General features: G+C 38.7%; 1 protein-coding gene across 9 annotated transcripts in view; it reads right to left on the reverse strand.

The window, feature by feature from the left end:
- LOC122826628 (lymphoid-restricted membrane protein) overlaps positions 1-23,471 on the reverse strand; it is a 31,648-nt gene that overhangs the window by 1,413 nt on the left and 6,764 nt on the right. For 3 of the 9 annotated variants that reach the window (XM_044108733.1, XM_044108731.1, XM_044108732.1), the window contains exons 8-38: positions 23,279-23,396; positions 22,949-22,999; positions 22,734-22,811; positions 22,492-22,548; positions 21,896-21,955; positions 21,569-21,633; positions 21,296-21,389; positions 20,565-20,711; positions 20,094-20,195; positions 18,809-18,960; positions 17,605-17,719; positions 16,601-16,850; positions 15,045-15,097; positions 13,074-13,170; positions 12,527-12,707; positions 11,174-11,261; positions 8,249-8,289; positions 8,067-8,155; positions 7,822-7,943; positions 5,717-5,801; positions 5,554-5,608; positions 5,442-5,469; positions 5,090-5,230; positions 4,631-4,765; positions 4,390-4,537; positions 4,267-4,304; positions 4,119-4,175; positions 3,386-3,447; positions 3,092-3,190; positions 1,730-1,849; positions 460-611 (exon numbers count right to left, since the gene is read on the reverse strand). In XM_044108733.1, coding sequence (XP_043964668.1) covers positions 460-611; positions 1,730-1,849; positions 3,092-3,190; positions 3,386-3,447; positions 4,119-4,175; positions 4,267-4,304; positions 4,390-4,537; positions 4,631-4,765; positions 5,090-5,230; positions 5,442-5,469; positions 5,554-5,608; positions 5,717-5,801; positions 7,822-7,943; positions 8,067-8,155; positions 8,249-8,289; positions 11,174-11,261; positions 12,527-12,707; positions 13,074-13,170; positions 15,045-15,097; positions 16,601-16,850; positions 17,605-17,719; positions 18,809-18,960; positions 20,094-20,195; positions 20,565-20,711; positions 21,296-21,389; positions 21,569-21,633; positions 21,896-21,955; positions 22,492-22,548; positions 22,734-22,811; positions 22,949-22,999; positions 23,279-23,396 — 3,080 coding nt within the window. Of the gene's footprint in view, positions 1-459; positions 612-958; positions 986-1,729; positions 1,850-3,091; positions 3,191-3,385; positions 3,448-4,118; positions 4,176-4,266; positions 4,305-4,389; positions 4,538-4,630; positions 4,766-5,089; positions 5,231-5,441; positions 5,470-5,553; positions 5,609-5,716; positions 5,802-7,821; positions 7,944-8,066; positions 8,156-8,248; positions 8,290-11,173; positions 11,262-12,526; positions 12,708-13,073; positions 13,171-15,044; positions 15,098-16,600; positions 16,851-17,604; positions 17,720-18,808; positions 18,961-20,093; positions 20,196-20,564; positions 20,712-21,295; positions 21,390-21,568; positions 21,634-21,895; positions 21,956-22,491; positions 22,549-22,733; positions 22,812-22,948; positions 23,000-23,278; positions 23,397-23,471 lie in introns of all 9 variants that reach the window. The other 6 variants (XM_044108734.1, XM_044108736.1, XM_044108737.1 and 3 more) reach the window with 6 other exon arrangements.

Raw genomic sequence — 23,471 nt, forward strand, 5'->3', positions numbered from 1 at the left:
GGGAGCTGTGAATTTCTTCAGACGGCAACAGTAGCTCAGAGAGCAGGTGAAGAAGCTTGATTTTTTTTTTCTTTCCCACAAATCGTCTCATATCATACTGTCATGACATTGTAACAGATTTTACAAATATGATAGAGAACAATTTGTCATAAAACGTTACAAACTCCAGCTTTAAAGGTGTCAGGGAGAGCCGAGTTTAATTCAAGTTGGTCATGTAAAAAGCAGCATCACTACATTAAAATTGTCTGAAAGGTTGAAGCCTTTGCACGTCAAACAGTTTTTATTATAATATGCAGATATATCAAACCCTATAATAAAAAAAAGGATGTACTATATGCTCATATCCGATTGCTTGTGGTGGAAACTGCAATCGTGTGGCCAACTTTGCTTCTTCTCCTGTTCATTTTAACCCTCTAATAACACATGTACATCATTTTTAGTGGAAGCAGACGTGTTTACCTGCTAGCACAACCACAATAGCCAACCACAGCCAGAGCCCTCTGCTTCCTCTGGCCACTGCTGCAGCCGAGGCCTTGGAACTGGTCAGGGTTTGGGAAACAGACTGAGGAATTCCTGGATCTGTAGTTGTGGGGCTGGGTGAAGGACTTGGACTGAAGGAACAAGAAGGAAATGTTAGTCAATGATCACCTGGAGCTTTTCTATGAAGGATGTTTAACCAGAGGGGATACTGTAAAGCAAGTGTGTCAACTTAACAAAAATGAATCGTGATGGAAGTAAAGCCACCACAAGATGTTTCAGGAAACATCAGTTTCATTTATGGTAAATTGTGCGATGAGCAACAAGCAGCAAATTAAATGAAATCTGAAAGTTAGATCTGTTGTCAGAAGCCACCAGTTTTGCTGTTTTAAAGATAGACAAGCATTTATATCATAATGAACAGAATGCAAAAAAATGTGCAAAGGTTGGAGAACGAACTTGAGAGACGCTCTGCACTTACAGCAGGACAAACAGTTCATCCTGACTCCTGAGTTATTTGTAAGGAAGGAAGGAAAAGACAGATAGAAAAAAACACAGCTTATTATTTGCTTGCGTGCATAGGACAGACACTTGCCCCACCGTAGATTAGGTTCAACCGAAAGACCCCCAGCTTGTCCAGAAATTGTTAACACAGATGAATGAATTAATATTAGGGACAGAACAACAAGGTTGGCGAGGATGAACATGGAGTAGATGCTTGACAAAAACAGTCCGAGCTCCAGCCTCATGCAGAAGTCATAAATCAACTCTTTTGTCACATTCATCTCAACTCAAAAAAAGTATAGCAAAAATACAGAGTGCAATGTTAACAGAAAGCTGCAGAAAGTAAAGAAGTTGTCCCAGCTTTATCCCCTTAAAAGAAACAGTTTCATCACTTAGGAGGTTCCTCATGTTCCTTCTAACTTTCAGACAAATTTATGAATGTTACAGATGTTTCCTCCAAATTATTACCATTTCAGGTAATGATTCAGGCAAACTGCTGGTGAAGCAGCAAGCATCTGCTGTCAACATGAGAGTTATGCACCAAATAACGTATTAGATTAGGACCTAAATTTGAGCGGGCAGTGATTCCTCTTATCGGTGGTTTGCATTTAAAGAAAGAACACCACAGGTGAGCAGTACAGGAACCTCGCTGGATGCCAAGTGATCAACTCTTTCACTGTTCTTTTACATTTTGCTTGCATATAGTAGTGCTGCAGGAAGCTGGTGGTGTTCTTTTGCTTTCACTAACGTCTTCTGGGGCAGAAGGAGAGCGGCGAGTTTCTCAGGGATGCTGGGCCTCCTCCTTTCCTCCAACATCGCCTCCTTCGGCTTGTCGTCCGACTGGCAGTCTGCGCTGCTGCACGACGCTCTGTGGGCGTGCACGGCCATGCATTCACAAACAGTGTTCAGAACAGTGAGGCTACAAAACCACAACGTTTGGTGAAGCAGACAGATGTCATGCACATAGAGCACAAAAACAAATTTAAATAAAAAAGCTGGTAAAGCTGGTAAGATAGACACCCAAATGACATGTTTTTTTCTTTTTTTTTTTTTAAACAAGAGTAATGACGATTTACATTTTAGCTAAATATGAATGCATTTCAAGTCAAGCAAATTACAGCGGTTTGAAAAATATTTATACCCCTTGAACTTTACAAAATTGTTATTAGTATTCAGCCAATTTGCAAAAATCCATTTCTGACTGAGACTTTTACTTTATATCTCAAAGATTTGGGTCATTTTTGCAGAACCTCAGTCGACAATTTTCAGGTCTTGACACAGATCGTCTAATTGGATTTAAATCAGGACTTTGGGCCACTGGAACATGTGGTTTGACTAAAATTATTGAAACTCTGGCTGAGTTTTTCAGCCATTTTATTAGCACAATCAAGTAATTATACCATCTCCAGTTGTTATAAAAACCTGTATAAATGTTTTTTTCCACATGCTTGATGCGTCACTTTTCATTGCATCAAACATCAAATGGATGCAGTGAAGTTTATGAAGTCATAAAGCAACAAAATATGAAAAGAAAATTCAAGGGGTATTAACATTAATGGAAGGCGGTGTGGATGTTTCAAAACCGGAGCATTAAGCCATAAAACAAATTCACACCTTTACATACAACAAATAGTAATTTTGGTAAACAAATATTGTATTGGATGGTATCATAAACCAATTAAGACCTGTCTCTGTGCACAAAAAGCAGCTCAGGTCTTAGTGGGTTTGCAGCAGCACAGACCATTAAAACAGCCGATTTCCACAGACACTTCCTCATGCAGGGAAGTGGATGAGGAAGTGCACGTCCTAATGCATAAAAGATGGCCGTCATGTGGTTTAGTGTCATTGCTGGGGTTTTTTTTATCTAGTTTTCTGATCAACTTCAGATTTTTTTGTTTTTTATTTAGTTCAACCGTTTGGCTTGCACACTCAAAATGAAAACACGTTTCCCCATCTTCTCAGAAAAAAAAAAGAAATGCAATTCTTGCTTAAAGAATGAAAGCCAATCTCATCCTGTTTCATAGGTAAAAAGTAAAAGCCATCTTTATGCATGAGGGTTTGCTTTGAAAAGACCAGGGTGACACAGCCAGAGCGACGGCCATCTCCTTACCCCTTGGTCATGTCAGGGGGGTCTTCAGTGTCAACCCAGGCCGCAGAGCTAACAAACCGTTTTAGCGGCGGCCGTGTCATGCTCTTCCCTGCCACATTCCTGGAAACCATCGTTATCACATAGGGGCATAATAAAAACAAGCCTCCAAGTAACAGTACACCGTGGAGAAAAGCGAAACCGAAAATAACAAAAGGAACAGACAACTGAAGAAATCCACTTTGAATCAATGCAATGACATTTTCCCCAATATTTACTCAATGTGTTTGCTCTTTTTGTCTTTTTTTTACTACTTACCACGGGGATCTCCTGGTCAACCTCTCTACTTCACTCTCTGGGCCATCTTGACCCATTCTGGGCTGTAACAGACAAAAAAAACTTTATGAGGACATGATTGTGTTTTAAACAAAAATTAACCAGACAATCTCTATTGTTGAGTTTTTGCTCATTAAAAATGTTCTCAGATTCAAACCACCTCCTAAATTACGACGCCACATCTGATCATATTCGGAAAACAGTCATGAGTCAAAATATGTTGCAAAGATACTCACATCCTCTCTACTTTTGCATTTCATCACAAAACAAACTGCAGTGCCTTTTTGTTCTTGTGCAGTTTTCTGTGATAGAACACAACTATGTGTTCCAAAAGTGATGCAGTTTTCAAACAATTTAACAAATAAAAATATAAAATGTGTGTATTCAACATATTGTCCCTTTATGGTCACGAGGTTAACTAAAAGCCAGTGTTTCCTTCTGATTCTTTTTCTTTCACAAATAAAAATGTTTTCCTTTTGCTTCACAATTATCCTCTACTGCGAGTTGGTCTGTTACGTAAGACGAGTAAAAACTATATTCAAGTGTGTAGTCGTAATATGATAAAATGTGGAAAGGTTTTTGATAGTAGACATATTTGGGAGTTTTTGCTGAACTTTTTGTTTCATTAATTTGTTTAAATCTCATCCATCTTTGAGAGATTGACTCTCAAGAAGATAAATCTAAGTGCACATTGCTGACATGTAGTGATTCTTACCATGCCAAAGTGAATGTTTCCAATAGCAGGTGTGCTGACTCTTCTGGATCTCTCCTGCTTCGAAAAGAAAAAAACAAAGACATCAAAGACAGAAAAAAAAAAAGAAATCTCACTTAATTCAAGTCATTCAGGTCCAGAAGTAACAAACCATGTATTTCGATGGCGGCTTCTTGCCCCGGAAATCATCTGTCATTAAAAAAACCCCCAAAAAAAACATTATTTAAAAGTTGGTTAAAAGGTAAGAAAAATCAATTTGAGAAGCTTCATTTGCCTTTTTGCGTTTGTGAGCCGAAGGATCTCTCACTCTGCATGAGCGCCTCTCTCAGCTCGAGGAGTTCAGCGTGTTCTTTAGTGTACGTCCTCTTCAGGTTCTCAACGTGCTGGATCATCACCTCCACTGCTTTACCAATACGATTCTCCTGTCGTCCAGACAAAGTGTCAATTTTTGATGCAAGATGAAAACAAGAAAAAAAACTAAAACTCTAGTGTTCCTGCAGAAGTTTTTATCCGACCTGGTGAATAGCTCCAAGCATTTCAGAGCGACTGGACACTCTGGTCATGGACTGGATCAGAATATCTAAGTTTTTCTGGAGCCTCTGGATGATCTCCATCGACTGGCTGTCATCTTCACACAAAGGAGTGAGAGCCTAGGAGGGAAAAGTGAGGCAAAATGAAAGTAGGAAATTTTTTTAGCAGAAGATTCAGCAATTCACTAGGAAACACCAAACAACTCTACGTTCCCACAAGATATCGTCAAGCCATCAGCAGTATTTCATCTTTTTTTAAAATATGATTTTAAGGGCCAGAAATACTCCAAATCAGCTGATTTAGAAGATTAAATTAATTCAACATTCATTGAAGTTTCTGGAAATAAACCAACATTTGGCTCAGTTGTACTGAAGCGGGGGAAGATAAAACATGCAGGGTAACTATTCTCTAGGAAGGGAAGAGTTAAAGGTTCAAATTTGGACCTGCAACAAGCCTTGGCAGCTGGACACTTCTCTGCGAACATTTTCTTCTGCAAGGTCACGCGACCTCTCCTCTAATCGAAGCCTTTTCTCCAGGGTGAACATGTCACATTTGAATCCCAGTGCGATGCGCTGGAACTCGGCCTGGAAAAATAAAACGCATTGCATTGCAGACATTGTCATAAAATCTATCTAAATGGAAGAAAAAAACCCCTCAGATTTAAAGAAAATTATATCAATCTGGATTAGAAGCATTTACTTTATAACAATAAATTAAATGTGCTTCTTATTCCTAAATTAGCCACCCAAACCAAACAAATTCTTCACATATTCCAAAGTTAGTTGCTCTGCTTACCTCAATCTCCTTATCAGTAGGTGATGAGCTAAAGAAAGAGTTAGAGAGAATCATTCCTTAAATAATTCTGGACTCGTTTTTTAAAAAGGGTCATAAGTGTCTGTTATCTTACCTGTTCCTGTCGTCTCTGAAGACATCGTTGGAGTCAGAGTTCACGGATGAATCTGCTAGAAGACGAGCCGGTAAAAGTTTTAGACCAAGCAAAACCTTGAATTCACTTTAAAGTGTGAATTGGCTTTATATTCAGGAGCTTTCAATGAATGCGTCTGACTCACATTGTCTCCTAGAGACCAGGCCGATCTCACTTGGTTCATCCTGGATATGGTTCTTCTCAACAGCATCCATGATGTGTGCCAGATTCTGCAAAATTTGTGCAAAACATTCCGTCTCTTCCTCCGTTTTTTGCATTTCCTGCTTTGGCCCCTCCATTTCAGACAACTGTTTACTGTCCATTCCCGTCTTTTTACTGCTTCCTCCTTCCTTTAGAACTCTTTATTATTTAGAATAAGCCTCTCCTTTTGGAGATAAAAATCTAACTGTTCTTTGTTCTTCCCTCCTTTTCTTTGATAGGCTCACACTGGCGTACACATGCAAAACTGGAAAGACAACAACTTTTTCCAGTTTACATGTTCAGGCTGCGATACTCCAAAGCAGAGTCTTGTTGTGGGAGGAGGAATTTTATCTTCCTGTTGCAATCTTCACTCAACATTTCAAGTTGTTTAAGAAGACTGCTGAAAAAGATTGCAATATTTTGGAGCATGTTCTAAAGATGGTACTTTGCACTTAATGGCACTAAGAGCAGCTTCTTGATATCAGTCTTACAAGCTAAACACAGAGCTAACTGATTGATGAGGAGCTATCAAGCATATGCAGCTACAACAATAAGCTTTTCCAGCACCCTGGCTTCAAACAAACCTAGAAGACAGCCTTGCCCTATATGAGTTAACCAGAAAACTAGATTTTTGCGTTCAATTTTACAAGCTACACCCAGGCTTGAGACCTAAAACCTAGAGAATCTAAGAAATCAGTGTCTTGCAATCCTGCCTGACAACATGAAGTAGGACAAAATAGCTAAAAAAGCAGCACAACATGCCCAGATGTAAAAAGGTTCGAGACTCAACGAGAAACAAATTCATAGACATCTATCGGTCTAGAAAGACTACAGTCATTTCCAAGGCTTTAGGATTCCAGGGAACCACAGGTAAAGCCTATATCCTCAAGAGGAAAAATAAAACATAACACAATGATGAACCATTTCATGAGTAGCTCATCCAAGAGCATATCAACGATTCCTAGGGTATTCAGAAGGTCATAAAACAACACACAACAACAGACTGCAGCACTGTAGACCTTATTTTTCTGAAATTCAGTCACATTTCATGGTTCAACAATAAGGATTGGGCTACAATGAAAACCATCCCTGGTACAAATGATCACACGACCATCTGACATGCACAAAAAAACCCCTCAACTTCAGGACTCCAAACTTCTTTGTGAATATATGAACAACTGAAGAAATGAGTTTGTGCCCTTAATGTTAAGTCAGTTTATGCTATGCAACAGGACAAGCACAGTAGAAAATCCATCTTTGACTGATCCAATCTAAAATATTCATTCTTATTTTTTGAGCTATTCAAAATCTCGACTAATCCAGAACTTCCATTGGATTTTGATGCTTTTTTCACCCTGCTCCTGGTTGAATCCCCTCTAACTAGGTTGAATAAAAAATATTGCTACAAAAAAGAGGAGTGAGGGATTTGCTAGATTTTGCCATACTAATCTAAAAGACATATTGCCCTTTGATTAAAGTTGTTGCAACCACCAGTTACACAAGCAGGTATTAGCTCACAGGGACAGATTGTGAGATGTGAAAAATGATGTGAAATACGACAGAGTGACAAAAGAGCAAAAAATCGATTTGCAAGGAGTGAAATAATTTTACATCACTGTATCTAGATATAGTGCAAGTGGATGAAAACCCTACTTCTCATTTTTCTGTTAAATAAATTAAAAGTTAAAATTATGTTGCTTTGCTATATTTGTAGTCTTTTTACAGAGGTGTTGCTTGTTGTAAAAGGTTGAGATCTGCTCTCTTATTTCCTGTTTTTCAGGCCTAAAACAAGCAAACAAAAAGAATAAAAATCCTCCTAACAGGGTTTCCCCCAGTGTACTATAAGCCTGGCGGGCCACCACACTTTGCTTGCCTCCCACAAGGCCAAGTTTATTTATTTATTATAGGTTGTAAGATTTTATAGTTGGGGTTTAGGTATTGCTAAACACCAACTTAGAAAGTTTTACCCAAGAAAATTGATTTCTATCTTAAATTGATTAAAATAATAAATAAATCAATTTATACAGTCTATTTCATGCCATGGCTTACCTGTGAAAAGGGGAGGTTAGATGATGTGCTGCTCTTTCCACCTCCTGATTGGCTTTTAGGTACAATTTGTGATTCTGACTGAGGAGAGCCGCTCTCAGAGGTGCTTGTGACCTGGTTCATCGCTTGGAAGAACATCAAGCAAGTCAAAGAGTCAAAGGTACTCATATATGTAAGAATGTGCATGCAAAATACCATTTGTCTATTCCACTTTCATACAGATTAGATGTTTTGTTTGCTCCTTTTACCTGCAACACTGGTTGGAAGAGCTGGACCGTCAGCGGTATCATCCTGAACCGTCTCTTCTTCCTCCACCACCACAGGTAAGAGACTTGTGCTGCAAAAGAACACACTTCACAGGTAAAACACCAAAACACTGCAAATCTGAAGAATAACTAAGGGGCGACAAAAAAACCAAACAAAACCTCACCTGTCCTCAGCTGCCGATTTATCTGCTGACGGGTCACGACTCTGAAAAGAAAAACAAGAAAACCCCTGAAGTAAAAAAAAAAAAAAAGGCTTTCCCTCTCTCGTGTGTCCTACATGATTTGATATTAAAAAGAAGAACCACAGAGCGTACCTGTCCCACGGCAGGGTAATGCAATCTAAGCTGTACAGAGAAGAGAGATGAGGCTGACTTCTTATATAATGTGAAAGTCATGCACACATACAGAGTGAGAGCAGAGCTCTGCAGCTTTATAAGTGTGTGTATATCTGGCTGGAAGTGGTACCAAGTTGACACAGGCATAATAGTAAGTGGTGGAGGCGGACTGCCTGAAAACAGTGTGAACGCTCTCGCACAATGAGAGCGAGGTGAGAGCTCAGATCAGTGCAGTGGCATCTTGTGTAATGAGTGTACATGAGCATAATATCCGTTATGACGCAGCTTGGAGTGAACGGGTTTGGTTTAACATTTCACTGACAAACAACGAAAGGAGAACTTTTGGGTCGTTTTGTACTTAAAGCAACAAATCTGTCAGCTGCCAAGAGACCCGTAACGTTTGAACTATGATAACAGTTGAAAGACTTTTTTAATCATTAGTACTTATTTATGTGACAATAAATCAGCAGTGTACAATAGCTGATTTGTTTTCCTGTAGTCTAATTTTTAAATGTTAAAAGTTTAGAGTTTGGATTAAAAACAGCACATAATAAGACGTACCAAGAATCTGGCTGGTGTCGAGAATTGAATGATTCTGGAACCCAGAAATCAAGTCTTATTTTAATTAAATCAACAGACCAAACATAAGCACTGACCGGAGCACTCTTCAATGCAGAAGTAAGTTCTGCAAGAAAATGACTCGACTGCTTTGGACATTCATTTTTGCATTCACACTTAACTGTCTATCCTGCACTTTATCAGTTGACTACTGGATTAGGATCTAGTCTACACACAGACATGACCTGGATTAAGCAGGTATAGAGCACCGACAAGAGCAGACAAGAGCATCGGGGTTGTTTAGAAAAATAACCCCGATGTTTTGTTCAGTCAGTTAATTTCAACTGGACAAAATTAGACAAATGGAGCCAAGGTTCCCTTATGCATTCCTTAAATCTAACAAAAATGATGTAAAATGTTTGTTTGTGCTGGTTTCTGGCACAAGAATTCTCACCCCTACCAATATTATTATAAATATATTAAATAAAGTTTGAGGGTAGGTCAAACGTCAAAAGATAAATAAAAATAATTTTGATATTTCTTTTGGGTTGGACCACTAGGGGGTGCTGTGATCTTTGAGGCGGTATTATGTACTTTCTACCACAATCAAGTAACTATGTTACCTTGAGTTGTTAAGAAAATGCTGTATATCGATCATAACTTAAAAGGAAAGTTGACGCCTTGAAATTGGGCCTCTGTCTCTTTAAGAATCTCCTGCTTTTTCAGACACTTCGCCTTCAGCAAGTGATCACATCAATGCCTTTCCATTATGTCGTTAACCAGGAGCGTTGGACAGAGAAGTGGTTGGTATGATGAGCTCAGCAGACATTCAGTTCCACCAGGTGTTTGCTAACTGCTGCTGCTGCTAGTCTAGAGGAGCAGAGTGGGGAAGGTATAGAGGAGGGGTTTTCTGTGAGGTGGAAGCTCAGCTGGAGACGGCAGCTCAGAGGAGGAGCTTCAATCGTTTATAGACACCCTGAATGGTTGCCACGGAGATTAAATTACATCTCAAACATGCATGAAGGAATCAAAGCAACACTCCTATACGTTTTTGATGAAGGAATAACAAAATTTTGATTTTATATAATACTGTACCTTTTAACATTATGTTGGGATAAAAGATACTAGCAGCATAAACCACTATAGAAAGTCTGATATAGTGAAGGTACCCAGTCGCCTGCTGTAGAAGCTTAAACCTATTTTAGATCAGGATATCCGGGTCCAATACTCGAGAGCTACCATCCCACAACAATTGGGCACATCCCTGCTCAATCACACCTGAAATAAATGACAGAACTCCCTCATCAGCAGCTGCAAAGTCCAGGCAACAAGCCATTCTATTTGCATAGGAGTCTCACCTTACACCTATGCAAGGCGACTAATGTGGCAGCACCACATAAAGCTTGCAGCCAACCAGCATCAATGTAACTACCAGCTTTAAAAGAGCATCCAAAGAGCCAAAAATCATCATAAATACAATCACTTTCACAATATATTGATTCCCTGTAGTTTTTTCTAATTTTATTGTGTACAATAATGAAATCATAAAAGTACCACTGGATTCAATATTGGGTTCAGAAGAATGGTTTAACTGCAATTAGAAAACATCAATTTCTGATTTTGTAATAATGTCCAACTATAATGTTAATGAAGAACAGACAATTAGCCAAGCAGTATACTGCATTATGAAAACTACACAGTCTCAGAAGATTAATTAGGGGACAAGAAACAACAGACTTTTGAATAAGTAGAGCTTTCAAAGCAAAAATGTTAATTATCTGCTCTTCAAGAAAATATTTCTGTGTTTATCACTTTAAAGTGACTAGGATTCATTTATTGTCCTTCATAAACACATTTGACACACTGTTTAAAAACATGAAACAAAAGTAAATAAGAGACCAAAAAATAAATACATTCTCAACACTATAAGTAATTTATAGTGATAATTATTTCACATGCTTAGGAAGATGGTTCAGTAAAGCTGGAAACCATCTCGATTTAAACATCTTTGCAAAGCTCAGAACTACTTTTACTTTGTGCTCTCAACTGAGTCTTTTCACCATAATGACAAAAAAAAAGGGTTGACCAAACAGACTGTGTCAAAAAGAGGAAGAGGAAGCAGCGGCATGCTGGTGCTGGAGAAGAGAGGAAACTCTATTCCCCCACTTATTAAAACACTTCCTCTCCGTTACTAACCTTATGCCGGTTCATGTCTGCTGCGCTTGCGTCTAGCTTGTCTTCTTTCTCCTCTTCTTGCCTGGGATCCTCGCCGGTCGACAGGATGCTGACCAAAAACGAAAGGTCAGAGTTTAAGTGTCAGACACTATGTACACTTTCAGATTCCCACTTTACAAAATTAGACCACAACAAACTACGTCTGATCTGACAGCTGCTACAGACACAGAAGGCTTTAGTCTGTTTGGAGGTGGACTTTGTCTATGCAAAGCACGGACACAGAGATACCAATTCAACTGGGAGCTCCTCCTACACAGCAAAACACCCATTTGACTGGTAAATATGGCCAAAGTCATAGGGAAATTATGAAACTAAAATGCCAACTGCACTTGCAACTGGTGAGGTTTGTAATAAAACTCAGAAGTTACTGAAATAAGCATCAGGAGGATGCTCCAGCAGGATGCATGACAAGGTCACTTTCTTCAGTGCTGTAATATGAAGGTGTGATTCTCATATGCCACCATCTAAACAGTTTTGTTTAGATGGTGGCCCACTACTGAGGGAAAAATAATTTAAAAATTTTCTTGTCTCTCTTTTCCAATTTGCATAGCAACATCAACCAAAGTATTATTTTTTTTTACATCTGCTGGCTGCCGTGTCTGTCACAGAGCAGTAACAACATTAACCATCAGTAACAGCATTCTTCAGGATATTCTAGTTCTGCTTTTACCTTGGATAATCCCTTTTTTTCCATGATGTGTTGACATGCAAACATATCATACAAATACACAGATGACCAGAACAACAAGCAGTAGCTCATTTTGCAACCGATTCTTGAAACTTGTCATGTTTCCTAGAAGTTAGGTGGGGTGTTAAAGTATATCAAAGTTTTAAAATCGTTAAAACCTTGTGCTACACTTTTTACCACTTAAAATCACTTTAAGAAGATGCTAGCTAGCTATTAGCTGGATGAAAGATAGCTCCTAGGCTTTTCCCAATAACCAGAAAAAAAACATTTTTATGACAGAAACAAACTTTTCAAATATATCTCAGTGTGTAATCAATCTACATATAATATTCATAAAAAGTGAAGTTACCAATTTTGTGAAATACAACTACATATTTTGTCATTTTCATAGTGGTAGGAATATTTGTTACCTTATAGTTTTAACCAGAAACAATGTAATATCTTTGACACAATGATATTTTGCTCACTGACCCTTTAAATCTTTACAGTCAGTCACGTATAAAAAGTACTCTGAAGTATCAAGACACTAATGTAGAAAATACTTTACTTCAGAGACCTCTAGTGGTAAAAGCAACAATTGCAGAAAATAAACGCGAGGCGATTTCCTTTTGAAGACATCAACTCACCTGTCGCTCTGGGGAATCTTCTCATCTGCTCCAGGCGACGCGTCGCTTGCAGAAGCCATATCTGCTTCTGCAGCAGCTGAATCAGGAGGCTTGGTGCTGTGATCCTGTTCAGCCGGTGAGTTTAGAGCTTGAGCTGGAAGGCTGGAGTTGAACTCTGGAAACTCACTTGTCTGTTCACCTGCTGAGACAAAAAAAAAAAAAGAACAGCATTTAAAAATAAAAACACCCATGGTATAGTTTAAGATATCAGTCACAATAATCTACTTAAAACTTGCATACTGACAGCAAAGCACCACATTAAGTGGTTTAAGTTTGAAAGCTGACAGGCCATGAGAAAGGCTGACGATTTAACCAGATTAAAAAAAAAAATTGTTCTCTGCTCTGAACAAACAGCATATTGAGTGAGTAAAGAAATGAGTCATGCCTTGGTTGAATTTTAAATGCTATCAAGTACGGCTGTAGTCTAGGTGACATTAGAAGCAGAAGACGGTGAAACAGAAACGGAGAAGAGGAAGAAAGAAAGAAAGAAAGAAAAAAAAAGTCTCACTGTTTTCTGAGTGGGACAGATCAGGGAGAGCAACCGCCTCTGGGTGTGTTATGCCGACAGCCTGTGAGTGGGCGCTCAGTGGTACTGCTGCCGCCTTCTGCAACGCACGCAAACAAAATGATAAACATTCATAATGGGAATGAGGGGAAGGAAGATCAAACAAGCAGCTCACATTAAACACACAACCAAACGGCTGGCAGAAACAAAACTTCGCCAGATGAGAAAGTCTTGCATAAGTCAAACTCCGGCTGACGGCATAAAGACTCGGCACATCAGTGATGGGTTGCTTATAAGAGACTTAATTAAGTTTTGCATCACCTTCAATGCACACAGTTGACAGCACGAATAATGCATTTAAGTTTCATAAACCTCTTGGGTATTAAATTGTTTGAGCAAGTGGGGAGAATGTAAAACATCCAAGTTTAGATACTGTCTAGCTTCAAATCATTCCTTTCAACTCGGTGTGATCTTAAGGTTTCATCATAGCTGTTCTATATTAGGAAACAGGCAGAGTTAGTACAAATATGGAGCCTGCTGCCTCAGAGCAGAGGCAGTGAATCATGATATGTGAAGAACTATTTGGTAGGCAAATGGTAGGAGAGCAAAAAATGCATGAACAGGATCAGAACTTGGCGAGAAAAAACCCCCAGAGAATCATTTAAGGTGGACCCCGTGTCAGAAGAAGATGGGTCTGTTCTTGTGTTACTGATATTGAAAATAACTATTCCCATTTCTTACATTTATATGTTACAATCTTTTTTATCAGCAGAAACACCTCAATTTTGAGATGAGAGAACTTATGATTCACAGCTCCTGGATTTCTATTTTTAACAAATTTACAAAGATACCAAAAACTTTTTCCTCTTTGTTACAATGGGTTATTTGTGTGTAGAATTTTGAGGAAAGCAATTAATTTAATATGATTTTGAATAAGGTTGTAATGGCAAAATGTGGAAAAAGTGAAGCACATTATGTGCCTTTTGTGTTGCAAGAGACACTTTGTTGCAAAAAAAAAAAAAAAGAAAGAAAACAAGCCTATATGCTTTTTTTATTATGTAAACCAGCCAGTCAGGAAACTAAGCCTGTTTTGAAAAACTGTTTCTTCTAGGAAATCACAACCTCAATAGCATTTCAGTTGATTCTGAAATATGATGAGCAAATGGTTCCTTTAACACAGCAGCAGGAAATGCCTCTGCAAAAGCGTCCAAGTGTGACTGAAAACCTGTGAGAAGTGTGAAAACAGACGAGAAATTACTCTGAACCTGCCAGTGATAAGCTGATTTTCATAAGTAAGAAGTCAGACTAAAATATGAACTTATTTCATAACAGCTTTCAATGTGACACAACAGAGAGCAGCTTTAAAGATGATATAGAAAGGTTGGGTGTAGCTTCAACCTTCCAACATTTACAGCTGAACATTAACAGTGACATTATACTCCAAGACAAAAGAGTTTTGAAACTTAACTTATGCTGATGCTCAAGAAACATCAGCATCAAATCGGCTTAAATAGTCGCTCTGCATTTTAAAGTATTTGTTAGTCTACTACTAAACTCAATTTGAGATGATTAATTAATTTGCACTCCAATAGCATTTATAAAACATTTTTCTGAATTGTAATATATTTTCTGAAACAAATAAAAGCAAACTGGTTTTTATGTAGATATCATGGTGGTTCTTGCTTACTGTGATGCAAAGAAAACAAATTCGTTCATGTTTATCAGTCTGCTAAAGGGTTCTCATGGCATTTCGGAGGTTTTGGGACTCAAGAGGATTAACATGTGTTCCCCTAAATGGATAAAATCAATCATTTGAAAAAGGCACATTGTATTTACTATGTTTTTGTTGGGAAAAAAAAAAGTGAGATGCAAAAGAAAAAGACATACAAGTGTGAAAAAAAAATCTGGAGTTTCTTAATCCACCTCATGTAAACACACGTCATTACTGTATCAATTGATTTGAGGTTATTTTACCTGCAAAGGTTGACGAATAACCTCAAGTCCTGACTCTGTGCAGGCTGCAAAATCTGTAACAAAAAAAACAAGAAAATTATTTGTAATGAAGGGAAGTTAAAGAACCCTTAAAGGCTGGCGGAAAAAACCCATCAAAAATCCAAAGCTTTGTCTCAAGTGTCATAAAACTGCAGCTTTACTATAAAAGCACAACGGCGGGGCAGATGGGTTAAATGACATGTATGAAGGGGTGTTATGCTTATATTCACCCTGTTCCGTTTGTCTGCCTGCCAGCCACTCATGCAGGAAGAGAAACGGGGATTACCATGCTCAGTTCGGGGGCTCAGACCACTCGCACACCCGGCCATAGAAGGAACTTGAGGAAGCCAAGAATTCTGGAGATGTGTTGACACACTCACATCACACTTTGTCTCTCTCGCACAACGTTAAGAAGATCAGAGCCACAACCACCATAGAAGGCAGGGGTCTATTTCCAGGGGCCACAGAATGTGTGCGTCCATATAATGGTAGAGAGTGTACTGCACCGGTGCTCTGAATGTAAGCGAAACCCATGACCCCACGGATCATGGGGTCATGACACGAAGGACAAATAAGAATCAAGATTTTGAGGTGCTAAAGTCCCACAAAAAGCTCCAGCATAATGAGGATCATTTACATTTGTCGAATGAAAAAGAATGAAAAAAAAAAACACTCAAAAACCCAGAATACAGCTGATGCACTTGACTAATCAAATCAGAAAGTGATTATTATTATTATTATTTGAGTTAAAATTAGCATCAGATTAACTGAACACCAACAAATGGACCCTGTTGTCTGGAACTGCAGCGTTCAAGATCGTAGCAGCTCTGTTATGTTAGTTCAGATTTGTTCTTTTTCTAGACCTTTTTCATAACTGTCTCTTTAGATTTTAGATGGTGGAAGAATCTGAAGACTTTTTACTATGTGTAACCACGGCAACAATGTATATTTTGCAAGTGGAAGCAGCTGATTAGCATCTTAGAACCTCGAATAATACATCAACTAAGACCCCAAATCTCAGAGGAAATAAAAAGGAGACTTCATGCAGTCATGAGTGTCACACATCAACAACCTTCAGTCAGAGGCCTCTTCAGATTGTTGCAAGACAGACTGCTACCTGATATCCTTCCACCATTCACAACAATTTCAAGATAATGGGATGACATGCGCTACAACAGCATTTAATTTCAATAACAGCGTGTACAGTGTGTAGATGATGGAGCTCATCTGCGATAAGACCAACGCCACCAGTCAACTGGCGTAGAACTTGACAACAATGACTAAGATTGATTTCTTCTGCAAATCTTGATTTGACAAATACTGCTCCCTTCGCAACTTCTGTTTTAAAACCCTACTGTTTTTTTTGTTTGCTCTTGGTTCATGACGAACTCTGGCATCAATACTCATCACTAGCTCTCAATGGGCACAAAAGATAAACATCCTAACATAAGATCTTTTAAACACTTTAAATTAAAGGTCTGTACCAAAGCATGCCAATACATTCATCATGCAAACAGGTTACTGTTGCCACTGCCTACCTCGTCTTCCTTCAGATGTGCTTTGATCAGGTTGAACGTCGGTACAGATGAGGGAAAGAGGAGTTGATGTATCTCTCACTTCTCCTTCCCCAGCTGTATCCACTACCGTCCACCTCTTCTCCCCATCCTCTTCTTCAACTCTCTCTGGTGGATAGTCTTTTTTCCCATCCTGCAGCCAGGAGTTCCTCACTGCTAGTTCATTTTTCAAGAAGTCCTGTAGAGCAAACTCTTCGTCCCAGTCCAAGTCAGGCTGAGAGAAAAATTGTTGAAACAAGAAAAACGTAAGAAAACAGGACAAATGAAAGTGCTGGAGGTGCCACAGGTAAAGCATCTCATCCAGTTGTTCCAGTCCAACACTCACAATCTGAAACCTATGAGACCAGCTGCACCATTTGAATGTACAGGTGCTACTAATCTTTTGAGAAAGATTTGAAAGTACCGTGACAAGTAGCTACATGTTCATTTAATCCACACAAAAAAATGTTTTATCCAAAAGCAAATTACAAGAGGGATCAGGCTATATTCAATCCCTGAGAAAAATCCATGATTTTTAAATAAGTTTCAAACATCAGCAATGGGCTGTTTGAATAATTTGAAACTAGGAGCTGCATTACAGCAGAACAATTAAGTCACTGTATGCAACAGCAGTGCCACTGTAATGCTCCAACATGCACAAGCACGATAATCCGAGGTTTAACAAGTGTGTAGGTGTGTGGCCTTATTAATTTTTTTGTGTGGGCGCACATGTCCACTTAACTCGTCGATTCACACTCGGCTGTTCTCTACCAGCTGTCTATAAACAAAACAAGCTGCATCACTGCACCGGATAGATCAAAGTGATAACTGTGTTAACGTCACGGATTACGCATTTAAAGTATTAAAAACTGAAACGTAAACCAGTAATACTCCAACCCTAAACACCTAGACTACATAACATGTTGCTTGCTTTAACATAATTAACAGAATCAATAGTACGATAACATCCCTCTCCCCTCCTCTCAGACCTCCTCCTCCTCTGGCGCAGGTGTTTGGCATGAGGCCTCTCTGCTGTCTTGAGATATCTTTAGCTGCTTCAGTTCCTCGCACAGCTGCCGCTTCTGGTTCTCCTGCTCCTGCACCCTGGAAGACAAAATCCTCCCAGTTAAGATTTTTCCAAACAAATGGCAGCACAGGTGCCCAGAACTCCCAAAGCGTCTGGAAGTATCAAAATGAAACTATGCACAGCTCCTGGATGAAAATAGACATACGGTACCCAATCCGCAGGCCCATGCAGTGTCCCATTCTGTTGCCCAGGGTGACCAGCGCCAGTTCTCCCACTGGCACTGTATTGATTTGCTCACTTTATTTCTGTAGATGTAGCCTTTAATGTTGCAGCACACAGACTAAAATGTGACTTATGCTAGAGCCATGCCTCTGTTTTACAAGCCGTACCTGGACAGCCAACCCACTCTCCCTCTCTGGTCTAATATCACACTGGCCTAGGCCTTTTATACATCTGAAGGGGATGGCTGTCTCCATAAACACACATCCAAACACACACAAGCTTGCAGCACATGGCAAATTCTCTCTCTTTATTGCTCTCTCTCCCTCTCACTCACACACAAACACAGTCAGAGTAAAATCCAGGAATGGCCCAAACTTAGCGAGGTAAGCCTTTTGGGGTCGCTGTGGTCAGGATAATTAACCGGACTTTCCCTTCAGTACAACTGACTATCCACCTGAGACCAAGAACAAGCAATAAAAAAAAAAGGGATACTGTGATCTTGAATTAACTTTTTCAAGAGAAGAATGAACAGAGAATACAGTTTCTACACTTTTTATGTTAAAGTTTTATACTTTTTCAGTTCTGGGTTCTGACAAACTTTACCATGAATTTATGGACAAGATGTCTACAGTGGTCAGACTTTAAATATGAAACATGCAAACAAAAACGAATGAACAAATGGGCAAGCAGATGCTGGTTGACAGTTTTAGGGTTGCTTAAACGTCAAAGATGATCCAATTTAAAATGATCTATTTTAAAAAATTAGTCTACATTTTGAATAGTTGGTGGTAAAGTCAGTACTGAAAAAGTTATAATTCTGGCTCCGCCTACAAGAAACTGATTCATCCAATAAGATCACTCTAAACCTAATGCCCCCTGCTGTTGTACCAGATATCCACAAATTCCTCCCATCCAGTCAGATCAGACAACCAGAATGCACTCACCTGACTGAAAGCTGGAGGATCTCAGTGCGGGATCTCCTCATGTTGCCGGCCATTTTGATCAGCTCCTTTTCTAACGAGTCAGTGTACTGAGCCAGCTGGTCCAAGCCGACAGCCCAGTCTGCCCTCCTGGCATCGAGCTCAGCCTGCACCGTCTGCAGGTGGACAACGCAGAGGGGTCACCGTCTCTCCAGCAGATGAAATGCTACAGGCTGAGCGACCTGTAGCATCTTGTTTCAAAAATACTCATTTTCCCTGTCGTACTGAAACACCATAACATAAAACTAACTCGTAGCGCTTTCAGCTCAGGTGCACTAATGCTTTCAGTCTCATTGGGTATGCTTTTTGCTGTTTGACAGTAGAAGGCTAATAAATGCAGAGTGGCAGTAACACAGAAGGTGATGGGAAAGGAGAGAAAAAAAAACACAGTGAGGAAGGGAGGAGGGGAGTGGGTTGAGATCATGGTACAACACTGACTAAACAGCACTGCTTGGATGGAGCCTATTACATAGTTATATAAGTGAGATCTCCAGAGAAGAAATATTGTGTGGGAAGCAGAGAGAGAGGGAGAAAGAGAGATCAGATACAGCGATGTGAGGAAGAGGAAGATGGAGAACACAGAACTTTGTGACTCATATTGGGTATGAAAATAGCTTGTTGCAGACTTAAAGGCAAAACATGTCGACTTTTATAAAGTATTTCACCAAAAGCTTTAGCTATACACAAAGTTTTCTTATTTAACTTTGATTGGGTAGCAAGATTTTAAAAGTGGTCAATTCAGAAATAAATATTCAGACTTTTTAACATTTGTGAACTCCTGTGGTGTCAATTATTTATTTAAGACATTTCTGCTGGAGAGAGAGAAAAAAATAAATAAAATCACTGATTTATTTAATCATAAAATTAACAAAAAATAAATAAATAAAAGGATGTGTGAGATGGAGAGATCCTAGACTGAATTAAAACTCAACATGACATGAAGCAGCTTCCATTTCTGTATTTTCTTCTACTTTGCTGCATGAAGGTAAATAGTCTAAAATTTTGATGGATACATATCAAAACTACAAGCTCAGTTAAAGTTAGTCATTTCCTCCTACAGAATACCACTACTACTTTCTCGCAAATTGATATATTAGAGAGGCCAGCAACATTAAATAGCCTGAATGTCTTAAATGAAATTGAACAGTAAAGTACACAACAATGCCATGCAATATTAGTGAACTACTCAATCTATGGTGATGCAGGGAGCCATAATTAAGATTTTCTAATTAATTGGAGTGTATCTGACCTGAAGATCAGGGTCGGTGTTACCGTCGGACTGTGTGTGGTTATCCATCATGTTTTGAACTGCAGATAAGACGCAGCTGGCTTCTTCTTTGAAATCTCTTTTCTGAAAAACAAAGAGAGCAAGGAAGTACAATAAAAGGCAAAATTTCTCAAGACACAAGTACTGACCTTCATTTGAAATACAGCTCTAAACCAAACCTATCATTAAACCATTTCTAGTCTTTTGCTCTGTGGCAATGCACTGCCGTTTTCAAGCACAGGTTTTATGTCTTTCTACACCTATAGAAACACATTAACCACACTTTTAAAATGACAAAACTATCCACTGTTACAATTACTAGTAAATGCCAGTGAAAATATAGCAAATATAACAGTATGCTGTGCTCAAACTGGATGGGATCAGGTTATTCAAAATTCAACAGATTTATCAGAAGTTCAGCTCATGGTTTCAGATGCAATCATCCTCGATTACCAGTTTGTTTAGGAGACTCTTGTACTCCAGAGAAACATGTTCAGGGTTTGGTCCCTGCAGCATCAGAAACAACTCTCTGTCCAGCGTCTCGTCCAGCGAAGAGACCGTGGTCATTGTGGTGGACAAATAGTTCACTCCAGCAGAAGTCTGGAATCAGAAGTGATTTTCTTTTCAATCAATTAGCAAAACCTTCCGCACAAAAGCTTGGCTATGTTATAACTTCTGCACAAAGGATTACACCAGATATCAGAATAAAGATTTAACTAGCAACAAAAATTTGGGATGTTTTTCATTTATTTACTCTTTCTTGTGGCATTTTAGCTGTATTGAGTTTGACTGCATGTAGGTTGACTGGAATCTGAACCAGACTGTTGAATTATTTTGTGAATCATTGGAATGAAATGAACTGGACTGAATTCAACCGAATCCACAATCATATGAGGTCAACAAGGTGTGCCCTCATATGACTAATCCTAGACCTTTAGTGTTTAATATTCAGTGGTTTCCTCTTGGAAACATGCTGATAAGGATAAAAACAGGCAACAGGTGTGCTTTCAAGTATCAGATCAGTGTTTTAAACCAGAGCAATTACATTTCTCCAGTAGTTAGCTATGAGATGCATCACTTTGTATAAGACTGAGTGGTAAAGAATATCAAGTCCTTGCTTGTACAAAAAGGACTTTATACAATGAAGACTGAGCAAAACAGAGAGAGAGTGGAGGGGTGCTGACCTCCAGTGGAGACTGTGCCAGAGCCAGTTCTGTCTGCAGGGATCCCAGGCTGCTCTGGTTTAATCTGTAAGCCACTGACAAAGCCAGACTAGCCCTGTGAGGCAGACAGGGCAATGGGTATAGGGAGAAAAAAAAAAAAAATCAAATAAAACATTTACTTTTTTTCTCTGAAAAAAAAAAAAATAAATCAAATAAAACATTTACTTTTTTTCTCTGAAAAAAAAAGGAGTTTTTTTTTTTTTTTTTTCAAACTAGACAATTTGAAATACTTACCCAGCGAGATCTGGAAGAATCATCTGCATTTGGGTCTCAAGCTTGTTTTTATCCTTCCTCAGCAGCTGGATTAGAGAAAATGAGAGTCAACAATATATTTTCAAAAGAGAGCAAGTGATTTAGTAAATGACAAAAGGCATATGTGTTTTAAATAACAAATCTTTTTTGGTTAAGTTCTTGTCTTCAGTCTGACTTTGTAACAAATTAGGCATGGATGAGAGTTATCAGTTGACTTTAACTCAATGGCAGATCACATTGGGGGGGGGGGGGAAATAAACATTTAAGTACATATATAACTCATAATGTGATGCATGTTACCAGGCTGACCTCTGTGATGGCAGAATATTCCTCGACCGTTGCCTTCAGCTCATTTATCTGTCTGTTCTTCTGCAGGAAGTAAGCGGTACAGGTTTGAGGTTTGTAGAAATGTGAAAACTATCGTTGGTCATTTCATTTGAGAGACCATCTTAAAGCAGTGCATATTTGTGAAAAGGGAAAAAAGGTGACATGGTTTCCAATTCTTTCAAAAAGAAAATCCAAAAACCTGTGGAGTGAACAGTTTACAGATCAATCTTTCACCACAATAAAAGCTACAAATGCTTTCAGGTGTCTTTACTAAAATATTTACATAAGTTTTCTTTACATCAGAGAAAATGGAACATAAGTGCACAATAAACAGATTTAGATTTGTTTATAATGTAAAATCTATTGACAATCTAGTACTGTTATGCTTGCACATTATAATGCTGTATTATTTCATGTTTTCACTTTTTAAAATTGAAATAAAATGCATCATTTGAGGCCGAAATTTAAGAGGTTTTAAACGTTTTGCAATGCACCCGATTTTAACTTTATTGGTAAAAAAAAATGACTGCATTGATTAACAGTAGCTTTAGAACAGTGCACTTGATAAGTGAACTCACCTCCACAATAATAGACTCTTTTTCACCAATGACGGCATCAAAGGAGTGATTTTGCAGCTGGGTAAAGGGAAAGTGCAAAAACATAAATGTGGGACACTATTATTATGCAAAAATACTTTTAAAAGTTCACAATTTATGTTAATTGACTGAATATATGTTATAGAAAATTGTCTTAGACGTATCCAACCAAGCAGTGGTGCATATTGGGGGTAGCAGGAATAATAGACAAATGGTAGAAATACCTGAAGGTCAGCATTAATGTCACACAGCTCCCTTATTTTGTTCTGGAGCTCGTCTGTCTCCATGGTGATCTTAAAGTTCTAGAAAAATCAATCAGTTGGACCTTTGAACAAACAGCCAGTTCTGTTCGGATTGGACCACGTTATTAGTATTTGCAGTAATTATGTCTGTTAAGTGAAGTTATTTACGCAACGTTAAATGAACGTCTAATCAGTACCTCCTCCTGAAGAGATGCAATCTGGGTAATCAGGCTCTGATTTTCTTTCTCCTGGGAAAAAAAAAAAAATCCATACATAGGTCACAAGCAAAGAGCATGCCATGCACTTTTCTTACATTTTGAAACCTCAGACTAAATATTTATGTAAATCAAGTCTGATGATATATTTATAATCTGTAATGTAAGAAAAAAAAAAACTAGTGATGTGCTAATAAACTAATACAAGAGCTTTAATTAAACTCAAACCACAAAGCTTTGTAATTTCTGAACAGATTGGACCATTAAGTAACACCAAAGATCTCTTCGTCAGCCTCAAGATGCATGACTAACCATATGCTTGCTGTGTGCCGAGGCGCGAGCTCTCCCTTCTTCTGTACAGCTCAATGTTGCCTTCATCTCTTCCACCTCTTCTTTCAGCATCTTCTCCTTCTGTGCAAGCTGTTGGTTTCTGTTGTAAAATAAGAGGGACGAATCAGGCCAAAATTGGCTGCTTAAGTAGGCCAGCACTTCACATTTGTTAGAG

This window comes from Gambusia affinis, linkage group LG23 (genome assembly GCF_019740435.1).
Source record: "Gambusia affinis linkage group LG23, SWU_Gaff_1.0, whole genome shotgun sequence".
Lineage (NCBI taxonomy): Eukaryota > Metazoa > Chordata > Actinopteri > Cyprinodontiformes > Poeciliidae > Gambusia > Gambusia affinis.